Source organism: Oncorhynchus mykiss, chromosome 24, assembly GCF_057628025.1.
Source record: "Oncorhynchus mykiss isolate SJ-2025 chromosome 24, ASM5762802v1, whole genome shotgun sequence".
NCBI lineage: Eukaryota > Metazoa > Chordata > Actinopteri > Salmoniformes > Salmonidae > Oncorhynchus > Oncorhynchus mykiss.
The window spans coordinates 10,261,099-10,274,835 of NC_143045.1; the positions used below are offsets into that span (position 1 = coordinate 10,261,099).

The window sequence follows — 13,737 nt, forward strand, 5'->3', positions numbered from 1 at the left end:
AGTTGTATATTTGAATTTGTCCATTTTTCTTTCTCCCCATGCTAAACTTTGGCTCAGCCTCTCTACTGGGTAAGAATGTTGGAGTAGTGGTATATTCCCTGTGACTGAGCCTCTCCCACAGTTTCACACTACTTATTACCTGTCCTGCACGCTATAAAAATTGTTACACCCATCTCACAGTCATTATCACCATTATGATGTCATCCAGTGGAGGGATGACGGCTTATCATCTGGGTGGATGAGGAATCATCATCCTCATGCATGTCTAAACACTTGCCCATGGTCATGCTTTGGATGAAAGGATGGTTACGGTGGTTTGGTTCCAATGGGAGTCTGACTGAAAAGGACTTCTGTTTTCAATAGTCACTCTTCATCTCCCATTGGACTCGCACCCTAGGGCACCCTTGCATTAACCCTTGCCTCCCTTTTCAACCTCTGAACCCACAGGGCATGGTGTGTCCTCTCTGACTAACCATTCATCTAGATGCTGTGGTAGAGTGTAGACTACTAACTGCATGTGTTTGGTGTGCGTTTATGTGACATGATCTCTACCTGTTCCCACAGGAAAGCCAGGTGTGACTCCAGTCTCCCCCTATGAATACGGCTCCTTTGGTGAGTGAGTGTGTGTGTGTGTGTGTGTGTGCGCTCATTTACTTTACAAGTGTGACGATATTTGAAACGTTTCGAGTGAAAATGTTGTCAATCAGTGTAGCTAACGGAGGATGACCGGGCTTTCACTGTTCTAGGTCTGTTGTGTGTCTCATTGCTTTGTTTCACATGAGTCTCCTCGTGAATGGGCACTCCTTCACTACTTCCCACCAATCTAAAAGCATTGGACTGGGGGAGTCACGGACTAGCTGCACGTTTCACCATATTTCTTTTACCAGTCATTTCCTTTCAAATCCGTGAAGGGAAGTGTACAAGCGCACACTTTGGGAGGAAGGAAGGATAATTGGGACACAGCCTTAGTGAATACTTACACCACTTCAAGCACGATTTTAATGTTGTTTCTCTCTGCTATTGTTTCTACAGTGGACAACGCCAGCACTTTGAGCTCAGAGGCCATCACAGACAGCATAGCATCAGATGCCAACTATGGATACATGGGTATGGAGCAGGATGACTAAATACAGACGTATACACACACACATACTGTACACACCCCGATGTGCAAATACACACAATGGGTCAACATGGCACAAAATCCGTCTTCACGTTATGTTGCACAGCATTTCACCACCAAACTGGCCCTTGATTGGAGGGCTGCGGAGTGCTCTTGTTTCTTATTGGTTTATCTGTGTTTGTTTATCAGGACAGGAGACTTTGAAACGCAGGCCATTCCTAACTGCCATCCACCACGTAGCCATCCGCATTGGTGACCCTCACTGCCTTAGCCAGCCAGCCAATCGCATCCCTTCACTGTATAAATCAGCCCCATGTCAATCACTTCAGAATGTGTTCAAGATCTATATACCTTTTGATGTAATGTAATGCTCTGATGACCACAGATGGAGACCAAAATCAACCAAAACAATCACATATGGTCAACGATCATGTTGGACTGTATGCAGAGATAACGATGGAATGTTGAGGATGATTTCAATTGTACATTTTGTAATTATCACGAATGCGTCATTGGCCAGAATCACCAATCTATTGATATATGTCCCAAATCATATTTTTTTTTAAATCTTAAGCCGTAAAACCAATAAACTATCAAATTGAGAAATATAGCCCTGAGTCACTAACAAACTTACTGTTTCCTCTCTCTGTCTCTCAGAGCGTTCGTTGGAGAGCGTAGCGGGTCGTAGTCGACAGGAGTCTCTGAGCTCTATAGAGGAGGATGACTATGACACGTTGGCCGACATCGACTCGGACAAGAACATTGTCCGCACAAAGGTCTGCCTCATCCCTCCTCCATTCCCCCTCTACCTCTCCTACATCCCTCCTCCATTCCCCCTCTACCTCTCCTACATTCCTCATCCCTCCTCCATTCCCCCTCTACCTCTCCTACATTCCTCATCCCTCCTCCATTCCCCCTCTACCTCTCCCTCATCCCTCCTCTATTCCCCCTCTACCTCTCCCACATCCCTCCTCCATTCCCCCTCTACCTCTCCCTCATCCCTCCTCCATTCCCCCTCTACATCTCCCTCATCCCTCCTCCATTCCCCCTCTACCTCTCCCTCATCCCTCCTCCATTCCCCCTCTACCTCTCCCTCATCCCTCATCCCTCCTCCATTCCCCCTCTACCTCTCCTACATCCCTCCTCCATTCCCCCTCTACCTCTCCTACATCCCTCCTTCATTCCCCCTCTACCTCTCCTACATCACTCATCCCTCCTCCATTCCCCCTCTACCTCTCCTACATCCCTCATCCCTCCTCCATTCCCCCTCTACCTCTCCTACATCCCTCCTCCATTCCCCCTCTACCTCTCCTACATCCCTCATCCCTCCTCCATTCCCCCTCTACCTCTCCTACATCCCTCCTTCATTCCCCCTCTACCTCTCCTACATCACTCATCCCTCCTCCATTCCCCCTCTACCTCTCCTACATCCCTCATCCCTCCTCCATTCCCCCTCTACCTCTCCTACATCCCTCCTTCATTCCCCCTCTACCTCTCCTACATCACTCATCCCTCCTCCATTCCCCCTCTACCTCTCCTACATCCCTCCTCCATTCCCCCTCTACCTCTCCTACATCCCTCATCCCTCCTCCATTCCCCCTCTACCTCTCCTACATCCCTCCTCCATTCCCCCTCTACCTCTCCTACATCCCTCCTCCATTCCCCCTCTACCTCTCCTACATCTCTCATCCCTCCTCCATTCCCCCTCTACCTCTCCTACATCCCTCCTCCATTCCCCCTCTACCTCTCCTACATCCCTCATCCCTCCTCCATTCCCCCTCTACCTCTCCTACATCCCTCCTTCATTCCCCCTCTACCTCTCCTACATCACTCATCCCTCCTCCATTCCCCCTCTACCTCTCCTACATCCCTCATCCCTCCTCCATTCCCCCTCTACCTCTCCTACATCCCTCCTCCATTCCCCCTCTACCTCTCCTACATCCCTCCTCCATTCCCCCTCTACCTCTCCTACATCTCTCATCCCTCCTCCATTCCCCCTCTACCTCTCCTACATCCCTCCTCCATTCCCCCTCTACCTCTCCTACATCCCTCATCCCTCCTCCATTCCCCCTCTACCTCTCCTACATCCCTCCTCCATTCCCCCTCTACCTCTCCTACATCCCTCCTTCATTCCCCCTCTACCTCTCCTACATCACTCATCCCTCCTCCATTCCCCCTCTACCTCTCCTACATCCCTCCTCCATTCCCCTTCTACCGCTCCTCCCCTGTGCATCACTCAATATGATACTCATCTTCTGTTGTTTTTGTTTACATTTTCCCTCCCAATGAAACTCATGTGGTCGCTTGTCCTTTTGCAGAAGTACCTGTGTGTGTCGGACCTCGCTCGCAAGGACAAGAGGGTTCTGAGTAAAAAGTACCAGATCTACTTCTGGTGAGTGGGGCGGAGAGTTGGCTCAGAATCTGTACATCAATGCTGGGGTTATGACCCTACGGCATCCTCCAGTCTGTCAGTACTCTAGTCAAATGCATGATAACAATTAGCTAGTGATCAGTTGCCTCTTTGGATAGGAGAGTAGCTTTGTTTTGTACCAGTGGGATTAGCAATTGTACAACTGTCAGTGTCATGGCAGTTAATGTCAGTGTTCCTCTCCTCAGGAATATTGCCACCATCGGTGTGTTCTACGCCCTGCCTGTCATCCAGCTGGTCATCACTTATCAAACGGTACTGTGTGCTGCCCTCACTCACACTCCAACTGCGGATTTACTACATTATTACAGAGTTATAGCTACATTATTACAGAGTTATAACGTGTGCATTTGTGAAGGAATTGCCTTCGAGTGAGTAGATATGACTGTAGAATCCACACGTGGTGGGTGGGTGGGTAGTGTGTTGATGTTGACATGTCCCTGTCTCCTCCAGGTTGTCAACGTGACAGGAAATCAGGACATCTGCTACTACAACTTCCTGTGTGCACACCCCCTGGGGAATCTGAGGTGTGTGTGTGTGTGTGTGTGGTGTGTGGTGTGTGTCATAAGGGAAAACGCATATGGCTGTACGTGTGACTTGTATCATTCATGACATCCATTCTCTACCCTCTGGTGTGCAGTGCCTTCAACAACATACTGAGTAACCTTGGTTACGTGATGCTGGGCCTCCTCTTCCTGCTCATCGTGCTGCAGAGAGACGTCATCCACAGCAGAGCGCTGGACCGCAACGACCTCAACGCACTGGTGAGAGATCAAACTGAGATGATGCTCTTGTATATTTCGGGGGGTATTTTGTATTTGTAATTGTTTTATTGACAGCTGTAGATTAGAGTACGTTACAGGTAGAAATCTGACGGGGGTACAGTACAGAGTGTGAGAGTGGTGGAACTGGGGGATCGAACCGCTGCTTCTAGGGACAGTATGTGTTCCAGGGGTGGCAACCCAAACCTCTAAACCAACCCCTGGTACAGGTAGGGTATTATAGCAGTGTGATCAACAATTAGAACATGAAATGAACACGTTGATATTTCCATGTATGGAAATCATATCACCACCCATGATGTTGACATGAGGGTTTTGTCCAGATGAGATTTCCTACACACTATGGAACGTTCCATATCAGTAACCAGGTTTCCATCCCAACTTTTTATAGAACATTTGACGACATGCCTAATGGAAACAGCAAATTTGTCAGTAAACTTTCCAAATGGCGACTAAACTAAATACGCTAGACAAGGTGGGTTTTGTGTAGGTAAAATTAATTATGTGAGAAATTGCGGTGGAAAAGCCTTTTATGCGCAAATGTTGCTAAAATAACCATCATATCGAGTCATGCAGTGATATGTTGTGTGGTCCTCCCACTATGATTAGGGAAAGCATAGTGGTTTATTAGGCTACAGGTTAAAGAAGTTATGAATTTCACAGGGTGGTGAAAGTGAACGGTGACTTAGCTTGAGGCTGCTTTCCAATACAGTGCCTTGCGAAAGTATTCGGCCCCCTTGAACTTTGCGACCTTTTGCCACATTTCAGGCTTCAAACATAAAGATATAAAACTGTATTTTTTTATGAAGAATCAACAACAACAAACATAACATCTTGCATTGTTGCCAAAAAGTTCAATTTTGGTTTAATCTGACCAGAGCACCTTCTTCCACATGTTTGGTGTGTCTCCCAGGTGGCTTGTGGCAAACTTTAACCGACACTTTTTATGGATATCTTTAAGAAATGGCTTTCTTCTTGCCACTCTTCCATAAAGGCCAGATTTGTGCAATATACGACTGATTGTTGTCCTATGGACAGAGTCTCCCACCTCAGCTGTAGATCTCTGCAGTTCATCCAGAGTGATCATGGGCCTCTTGGCTGCATCTCTGATCAGTCTTCTCCTTGGATGAGCTGAAAGTTTAGAGGGACGGCCAGGTCTTGGTAGATTTGCAGTGGTCTGATACTCCTTCCATTTCAATATTATCGCTTGCACAGTGCTCCTTGGGATGTTTAAAGCTTGGGAAATCTTTTTGTATCCAAATCCGGCTTTAAACTTCTTCACAACAGTATCTCGGACCTGCCTGGTGTGTTCCTTGTTCTTCATGATGCTCTCTGCGCTTTTAACGGACCTCTGAGACTATCACAGTGCAGGTGCATTTATACGGAGACTTGATTACACACAGGTGGATTGTATTTATCATCATTAGTCATTTAGGTCAACATTGGATCATTCAGAGATCCTCACTGAACTTCTGGAGAGAGTTTGCTGCACTGAAAGTAAAGGGGCTGAATAATTTTGCACGCCCAATTTTTCAGTTTTTGATTTGTTAAAAAAGTTTGAAATATCCAATAAATGTCGTTCCACTTCATGATTGTGTCCCACTTGTTGTTGATTCTTCACAAAAAAATACAATTTTATATCTTTGTTTGAAGCCTGAAATGTGGCAAACGGTCGCAAAGTTCAAGGAGGCCGAATACTTTCGCAAGGCACTGTATATGTCTTATTCTGGTGACATGACGATCGATGCTCGGCTGCCATTTGACAAGTAAAAATTCTCGCTCTTTTGTCCATGAAATCTCACGTAGGCTATACCCGCACTGTATCTGCAAGCTGTTGGCTGGAACGCTCGTGCCAAGACCATAATGGGCACATTCCCTCTGTAGCACAACATTTTTAGTGACAAAACCATCAGTTGAGTTGAAAATGTGATGGAAACCCATTTTAACTTGTATTTTTTATTCTGTACATTGGAATTTAAACGCGCACTCCCAGGGTGATTTTAATCAGACGCACAATAAAGACAGCGTTTCCATCTGAGTTGGATCTTCGTCAGGTCTTACGCCGCTGTAAAACACCGCTACTTTAATAACCTCTAGAGAAATGAACATTGGATGGTCATATGTTTCTCGTTTTCTCTACAACATCACAACAGACTTTTTTTTTTATCCACAAGTCCATTTGATGGAAACAGATGTCTGGTGGCAAAATGTGCGTATTGTTTGTTTGTTTTTATGCTGATTTTAGAATGTTTGCATGAAATTCTGTCACCAATTGGATGGAAAGCCAGCTAGTGACGATGATATACTGTAATTCTGAGTCTCTGTCTCTCTCCCCCCCCTCCCTGTATGCAGGAGTGTGGCATCCCTAAGCACTTTGGGCTGTTCTACGCCATGGGCACAGCTCTGATGATGGAGGGGCTGCTGAGTGCCTGCTACCACGTCTGCCCCAACTACACCAACTTCCAGTTCGGTGAGACTAATGTCACGGTTGGATTATTGGGAGATCCGGAAGATACTGTAACACAAATCCTTAATAGATGGCTTTCTCAATCAGCCCAGATCGGTTCATTCTGTCTTGCCCAACTACATTGCTGTGACTCCAAGACAACACAAACAGATCTGGGACTCGGGGTACTTCACAGTAACTGTACTGGAAGATATTCTGTACTGTAGGAAACGTCATTAATGTCTCCCTTTCCTCCTCTGTCTCCTGTCTGTCAGACACCTCCTTCATGTATATGATCGCTGGGCTGTGCGTGTTAAAGCTGTACCAGAAGAGACACCCAGATATCAATGCCAGCGCTTACACTGCCTACGCCTGTCTGGCTGCTGTCATCTTCTTCTCTGTGCTAGGAGTGGTGAGTGACTAGGGGCGCGGACACACAGACAGGCAGACAAAACACTACAAACACCCAACTATACATTCATGTACATACTACCTCAATTAGCCCGACTAACCGGTGCCCCCGCACATTGGCTACCTGGGATATCTGCAGTGTGTCCCGCCTTCCACCACCCGCCAACCCCTCTTTTACACTACTGCTACTCTCTGTTTATCATATGCATAGGCACTTTAGCCATACCTACATGTACGTACTGCCTCAATCAGCCCGACTAACTGGTGCCTGTATATAGCCTCGCTACTGTATATAGCCTCGCTACTGTATATAGCCTCGCTACTGTATATAGCCTCGCTACTGTATATAGCCTCGCTACTGTTGTTTTTCACTGTTTTTATTTCTTTACTTATCTATTGTTCACCTAATACCTTTTGTTTTACTTAAAAATTGCACTGTTGGTCAGAGCCTGTAAGTAAGCATTTCACTGTAAGGTCTACTACACCTGTTGTATTCAGCATTTCACTGTAAGGTCTACTACACCTGTTGTATTCAGCATTTCACTGTAAGGTCTACTACACCTGTTGTATTCGGCGCACGTGACAATACACATACAGAACCTATAGAATCATCATTCAGCAAGTGTCAAATTCCTGATGTATCCTGATGATGGTGTGTCTACCTGTGTGTGTTGTGTCCAGGTGTTCGGGAAGGGCAACATGGTGTTCTGGATCGTCTTCTCTGTCCTCCACATCCTGGCCACCATGCTGCTCAGCACCCAGCTCTACTACATGGGTCGCTGGAGACTGGGTAAGGAGTCAATCAATCGCATGTATCTATCTTTTTTACATTAGCAATTGTCACCAAGTGCTTTACTTACTTTACCCAGCCCAAAAACCACATAGAGCAAACAATGCAGAGGCAGAAGCACAGTGGCTAGGAAAAATGACCCTGAAGACAGGAACCTAGGAGTAGGGGCGAGGAAAGTTACAGGGCTATGGACAGGTGTCAGTCTATTCTATTTGTTTGTGTTTCAGATTCTGGCATCCTGCGCAGGATTGTGTATGTGATCTACACCGACTGTATCCGCCAGTGCAGTGGCCCCATGTATATTGTGAGTATACGTCAGGGGGGGGGACTACTGCCCCCTCTCATTAAAGACACGGAAGTTCAAGGCCGACCGCGATACTGCAGGCATTGTTTGCATAAAACCAGAACCCCCCCATTATAGTGAATGACCACGATGATTGCCATTTTTCCAATCTACCAATAATTGCTTCTAACAAACCAGATGTGCAGTATGTCCTTGAACCAATTTATTTTTCAATCTCACACAGAAGAAGTTTCATTTAGTTTCTAATTGCAGCCTTCAGTAGCTCTGTTGGCCTTCAACTTGAGTTACTCAATGAGAGGGGAGGGCAGCAGCACTGGGCTAGGCTGCAACATCACTTCCTGGAGTAGCTCAAACTGCGTATCTTATGTCTCCATGAGACGCCATCTTAACCGACTTAATTTGGCTTCAATACACTATTGAGTCTTCACATAGGAATGAATGGTGTCGCGTGATCGATGGCTTTGTCCCATTCATATATACAGTCATTGGTATACTGTACATACACACACTGTATGGAGACTAATGTTACGAAAGATTCACAAATCCACAAGTAAACGTTTCTCTCTCTCTCTCACACTGTGTTAGGACCGAATGGTTCTGCTGGTGATGGGAAACATAGTGAACTGGTCTCTGTGAGTATTTCCTTCATTCACTCACTATCTTATTCCGACTGGACTGCCCTTACATGTGACACATTTTTTTAAAAAAAATTCGGTCAGGTTTGCAAAGTACAGATCTGGTATCTTCATTTGATCACTCTGTTGTCGCAGAGAATGTTCCTGCGCAGCATGAAATGCTAATTCGAGTGTATTAGGGTTTAAAAAGGCTTCTGTCCCGATTTCCGATTTAAAATGCCAGACTTGATTTGCCCGAGCAAAAAATGTATCAACCCCTACAAAAATGTCCATGAATTATAATCGCCGTAACAATTCACATTTCCTGTTGCTGAATGATTTTTATTTTCCTGCTGTGAGAAACGGGGTCAAATTTAAGATGTCAGATCTGTACATTGTTTGACCTCATCATGCCGTGTTCTTTATCAAAGGTCTTTCACACCTACTTTAAGTGATTCATGTATGTCCCTTTCTGTCAATGTGATTTATTGCGACTCACTCAGCCTGATGAGGCAAGGTATCCATTTGCTCAGTAGAACAGTCATTACACACCCACAACCATGGGTGGAGACTTGAGTAGAGTCGACAACTCATCACTGACATACATTGTGTTGTTGTGTTCTGTCTGTCCAGGGCTGCCTATGGGCTACTAAAGACACCCAATGACTTTGCCTCTTACCTGCTGGCCATCGCCATCTGCAACCTGCTACTCTACTTTGCCTTCTACATCATCATGAAGGTGTGTGTGTGTGTGGGGTGGGGGGTGTCTAAACTAGCATATGGGGTCTAAGCTAGCATATGGAATTGTTTTAAGACATTGTAGGATAAGGGTTTTTAAAAAATGGATAATAAATCTTAACTAACTTCTGCTACTACAAAATAAAGATCTGTCAGTGTGATTCAGAGGCAGACAATAAGTTCATCTCTGCAGCTCCTAACACCCTTAGAATAGCTTCCAGTTTCCTCCATCTCCTCATCATCAAAGAGCCACTGCTCGTCACTCCTCACCATGCCAACGCCTTAGTCCTCTCATGGTGTATGATGTTCAGGGTCTCTCTCACTGTCACTCTCCAAAAGAGAAAACAGCGCCTCACCTCCCTGTACAAGTCGACCAGACGGCTCTGCTCCTGCGCAGGCAGGTGCTGGCTGTGCTCAACGAGCATGGCCTTGTGGCTGAGCTGGTTTTGTCCAGTACTGCTCGTATTCCCACAGACCCAGGCTGCTGTGCGGTCCATGATGCCATCCATGGTACAGCCTGGACAAATCGCTGGATGTAGTCGCTCATTATTGAGAAATGGATCAATCTTTCGAAAGCAAGTCACACTTCTAGTCTTGAGGTTGTTGCCACAAACTGAGTTCCAAATCAACATTGGCACCTAACAACCAAACATTCTCAGTTCAAAACATGCTCTATTCAATTGTGATAAAATGTCAATGTTATTGTATGGTTTTAGACTCACCATGGTAATGAAATAATGATTTTTAAATCAATGACTCTGGCTCTTAGCAACAGACATTCTAAATTCAAACATTCTACTTAATTGTGCTTTGTTTGACCTGTTGCCATATTCTAGTAGTATTGTGTGTATATGGAAAGTGCACATCGGACACATGAAACAACGTAGAACATGTTCCGGGTGTACAATCACAGATGATGTTGTGTTTCTGTGAATGTGTGTGTAGCTCCGTAGCGGTGAGAGGATCCAGTGCATGGCCATGGTGTGTATCCTCTTCACAGCCGTGGTGTGGGGCTTCGCTCTCTTCTTCTTCTTCCAGGGCCTCAGTACCTGGCAGGTCAGCACAGCCTTACAGATCAGTGGCTTCCACCACACGTCAGCCTTACACACCCCTCTTCGGGGGCCCCCAGCCATTCCATGTATTCAAACGGTTCCAGAGCTAGCACACCTGATTAATCAAACACTTGTCTGTGTAGGTAAGTTGAATCAGGTATGCTAGTTCTGGTGTACAACACAATTGTGAATGTTCTGGTGGTCCCTGACGAGAGGTTTGGGAACCCCTGTCTTATGGGGGTCATGGTATCTGTAGTATCACACTTGAAAACATCACATGTTTACACATCACATGTCATGGTCACATAACCCCAACATTCACCTTTCACTGTGGCACTGACGGCTTTGTCCCCTCTCTCCCGCCATAGAAAACCCCCGCCGAGTCCCGGGAACACAACCGGGATTGCATCGTGCTCTCCTTCTTTGACGACCACGACATCTGGCACTTCCTGTCTTCCATTGCCATGTTTGGTTCCTTCCTGGTGAGTGTGTGTTTGGTGTGTGCGTGCACGCCTCTGGGGAGGGTCATGCGACACTCATTTCATAGTACAGTCATGGCCAAAGGTTTTGAGAATGACACAAATATAAATTTTCACAAAGTCTGCTGCATCAGTTTGTATGATGGCAATTTGCATATACTCCAGAATGTTATGAAGAGTGATCAAAGACCCTCTTTGCCATGCAAATGAACTGAATCCCCAAAAAACATTTCCACTGCCTTTCAGCCCTGCCACAAAAGGACCAGCTGACATCATGTCAGTGATTCTCTGGTTAACACAGGTGTGAGTGTTGATGAGGACAAGGCTGGAGATCACTCTGTCATGCTGATTGAGTTCAAATAACAGACTGGAAGCTTCAAAAGGAGGGTGGTGCTTAGAATCATTGTTCTTCCTCTGTCAACCATGGTTACCTGCAAGGAAACACGTGCCATCATCATTGCTTTGCACAAAAAGGGATTCACAGTTAAGGATATTGCTGGCAGTAAGATTGCACCTAAATCAACCATTTATCGGCTCATCAAGAACTTAAAGGAAAGCGGTTCAATTGTTGTGAAGAAGGCTTCAGGGCGCTCAAGAAAGTCTAGCAAGCGCCAGGACCGTCTCCTAAAGTTGATTCAGCTGCGGGATCGGGGCACCACTAGTACAGAGCTTGATCAGGAATGGCAGCAGGCAGGTGTGAGTGCATCTGCACGCACAGTGAGGTGAAGACTTTTGGAGGATGGCCTGGTGTCAAGAAGGGCAGCAACTTCTCTCCAGGAAAAACATCGGGACAGACTGATATTCTGCAAAAGGTACAGGGATTGGACTGCTGAGGACTGGGTTAAAGTCATTTTCTCTGATGAATCCCCTTTCCGATTGTTTGGGGCATCGGAGAAGACAAGGTGAGCGCTACCATCAGTCCTGTGTCATGCCAACAAAGCATCCTGAGACCATTCATGTGTGGGGTTGCTTCTCAGCCAAGGGAGTGGGCTCACTCACAATTTTGCCTAAGAACACGGCCATGAATAAAGAATGGTACCCAACACATCCTCCGAGAGCAACTTCTCCCAACCATCCTGGAACAGTTTGGTGACAAACAATGCCTTTTCCAGCATGATGGAGTACCTTGCCATAAGGCAAAATGATAACTAAGTGGCTCGGGGAACAAAACATCGATATTTTGGGTCCATGGCTAGGAAACTCCCCAGACCTTAATCCCATTGAGAACTTGTAGTCATTCCTCAAGAGGTGGGTGAACAAACAAAAACCCACAAATTCTGACAAACTCCAAACATTGATTATGCAAGAATGGGCTGCCATCAGTCAGGATGTGGCCCAGAAGTTGATTGACAGTGTGTGGCCCAGAAGTTGATTGACAGCATATTCTTGAAAAAGAAGGGTCAACACTGCAAATATACTCTTTGCACCAACTTCATGTAATTGTCAATAAAAGCCTTTGACACTTATGAAATGCTTGTAATTATACTTCAGTATTCCATTGTAACATCTGACAAAAATATCTAAAGACACTGAGGCAGCAGACTTTGTGATAATGAATGTCATTCTCAAAACTTTTTGCCACGACTGTATTATAAAATGGAGGGGAACACACAGATTTCACACCATGGACATGGTTATTGCTGAGCATTGATGAATACCTCCCATTCCTGACCCAAACATACCCAGATAGTGACTGACTCCTCTGCTTTCTCTGCCAGGTTCTCCTCACCATGGACGATGACTTGGACAACGTCCAGAGAGACAAGATTTTCGTCTTCTGAGAAAGCAACTCTCTGGCTCCGCCTTAACGTTTCCCGCTGCCCAATAGTGACACGGTGGCAACTGACACACCCAATGGCTTTGTCTCCCTGACTGCATGCGGGCTGGGCATCTCTCAGCCAATCAAAGAGTTGGGGAAGGTTGGAATCTGTATGAACACGTGGCGTGCCAATCAATGAGTCTGGTTCACCAAGACATGCTGACATTTCTCCTTCCTGCCATCCGATATTACTGTGGTCGTCGTGTTTTCTTATTGCGGATAAAGATGTTAACAGTACGAATGTAATTTATTTTATATTGCATCATTACTGACTTGCAACTCCATCAATGCATTTAAACATGTATAGTCTGTGTGCCTGTGTGGGATTGAGAACACACCTCATGTCCAGTCTGTCGGTGGCCTTTAATGTTCTAATCATGTGGTCTGTATTTATTTCTATGGCTCGGTCAGATACTGTACGCCGGATGGATCTGTCCCTGAGAGATCATTGATTGTATTGTAATTATTAACTACGTCCTTAGCTGGTGAGGAAAATATATTTTGCACTGTAGGATAAGAAAACTTGGGACTATGTGATGGAACAGTTACTGAATAAAGTTTGTTCACAATGATAAAGGTGTATTCATTAGTATAATCTGTCTCTAGGTTTTGTATTTTAAGTTACCGACAAGCAGGATGAAAAGGAAATCCAAACATGGGTTGTGTTCATTAGGCACCAAATGGAAGAGAATTGACAATCAGGGAAAGACTAACTGAACTTGTCCAAGAAATTCAAATTTTTGTTGGAAAA

General features: G+C 45.6%; 1 protein-coding gene across 6 annotated transcripts in view; it reads left to right on the plus strand.

The window, feature by feature from the left end:
* sidt2 (SID1 transmembrane family, member 2) overlaps positions 1-13,562 on the plus strand; it is a 28,400-nt gene extending 14,838 nt beyond the window's left edge. For 2 of the 6 annotated variants that reach the window (XM_036961488.2, XM_036961487.2), the window contains 17 exons: positions 565-612; positions 1,033-1,107; positions 1,313-1,375; positions 1,781-1,899; positions 3,442-3,515; positions 3,740-3,806; positions 4,005-4,078; positions 4,192-4,315; positions 6,686-6,803; positions 7,055-7,191; positions 7,872-7,980; positions 8,208-8,284; positions 8,870-8,916; positions 9,532-9,637; positions 10,582-10,692; positions 11,057-11,170; positions 12,886-13,562. In XM_036961488.2, coding sequence (XP_036817383.1) covers positions 565-612; positions 1,033-1,107; positions 1,313-1,375; positions 1,781-1,899; positions 3,442-3,515; positions 3,740-3,806; positions 4,005-4,078; positions 4,192-4,315; positions 6,686-6,803; positions 7,055-7,191; positions 7,872-7,980; positions 8,208-8,284; positions 8,870-8,916; positions 9,532-9,637; positions 10,582-10,692; positions 11,057-11,170; positions 12,886-12,948 — 1,526 coding nt within the window. In that variant the 3' untranslated portion in view covers positions 12,949-13,562. Of the gene's footprint in view, positions 1-57; positions 70-564; positions 613-1,032; positions 1,108-1,312; positions 1,376-1,780; positions 1,900-3,441; positions 3,516-3,739; positions 3,807-4,004; positions 4,079-4,191; positions 4,316-6,685; positions 6,804-7,054; positions 7,192-7,871; positions 7,981-8,207; positions 8,285-8,869; positions 8,917-9,531; positions 9,638-10,581; positions 10,693-11,056; positions 11,171-12,885 lie in introns of all 6 variants that reach the window. The other 4 variants (XM_036961490.2, XM_036961491.2, XM_036961485.2 and 1 more) reach the window with 3 other exon arrangements.
* The last annotated feature ends 175 nt before the right edge of the window (positions 13,563-13,737 follow it).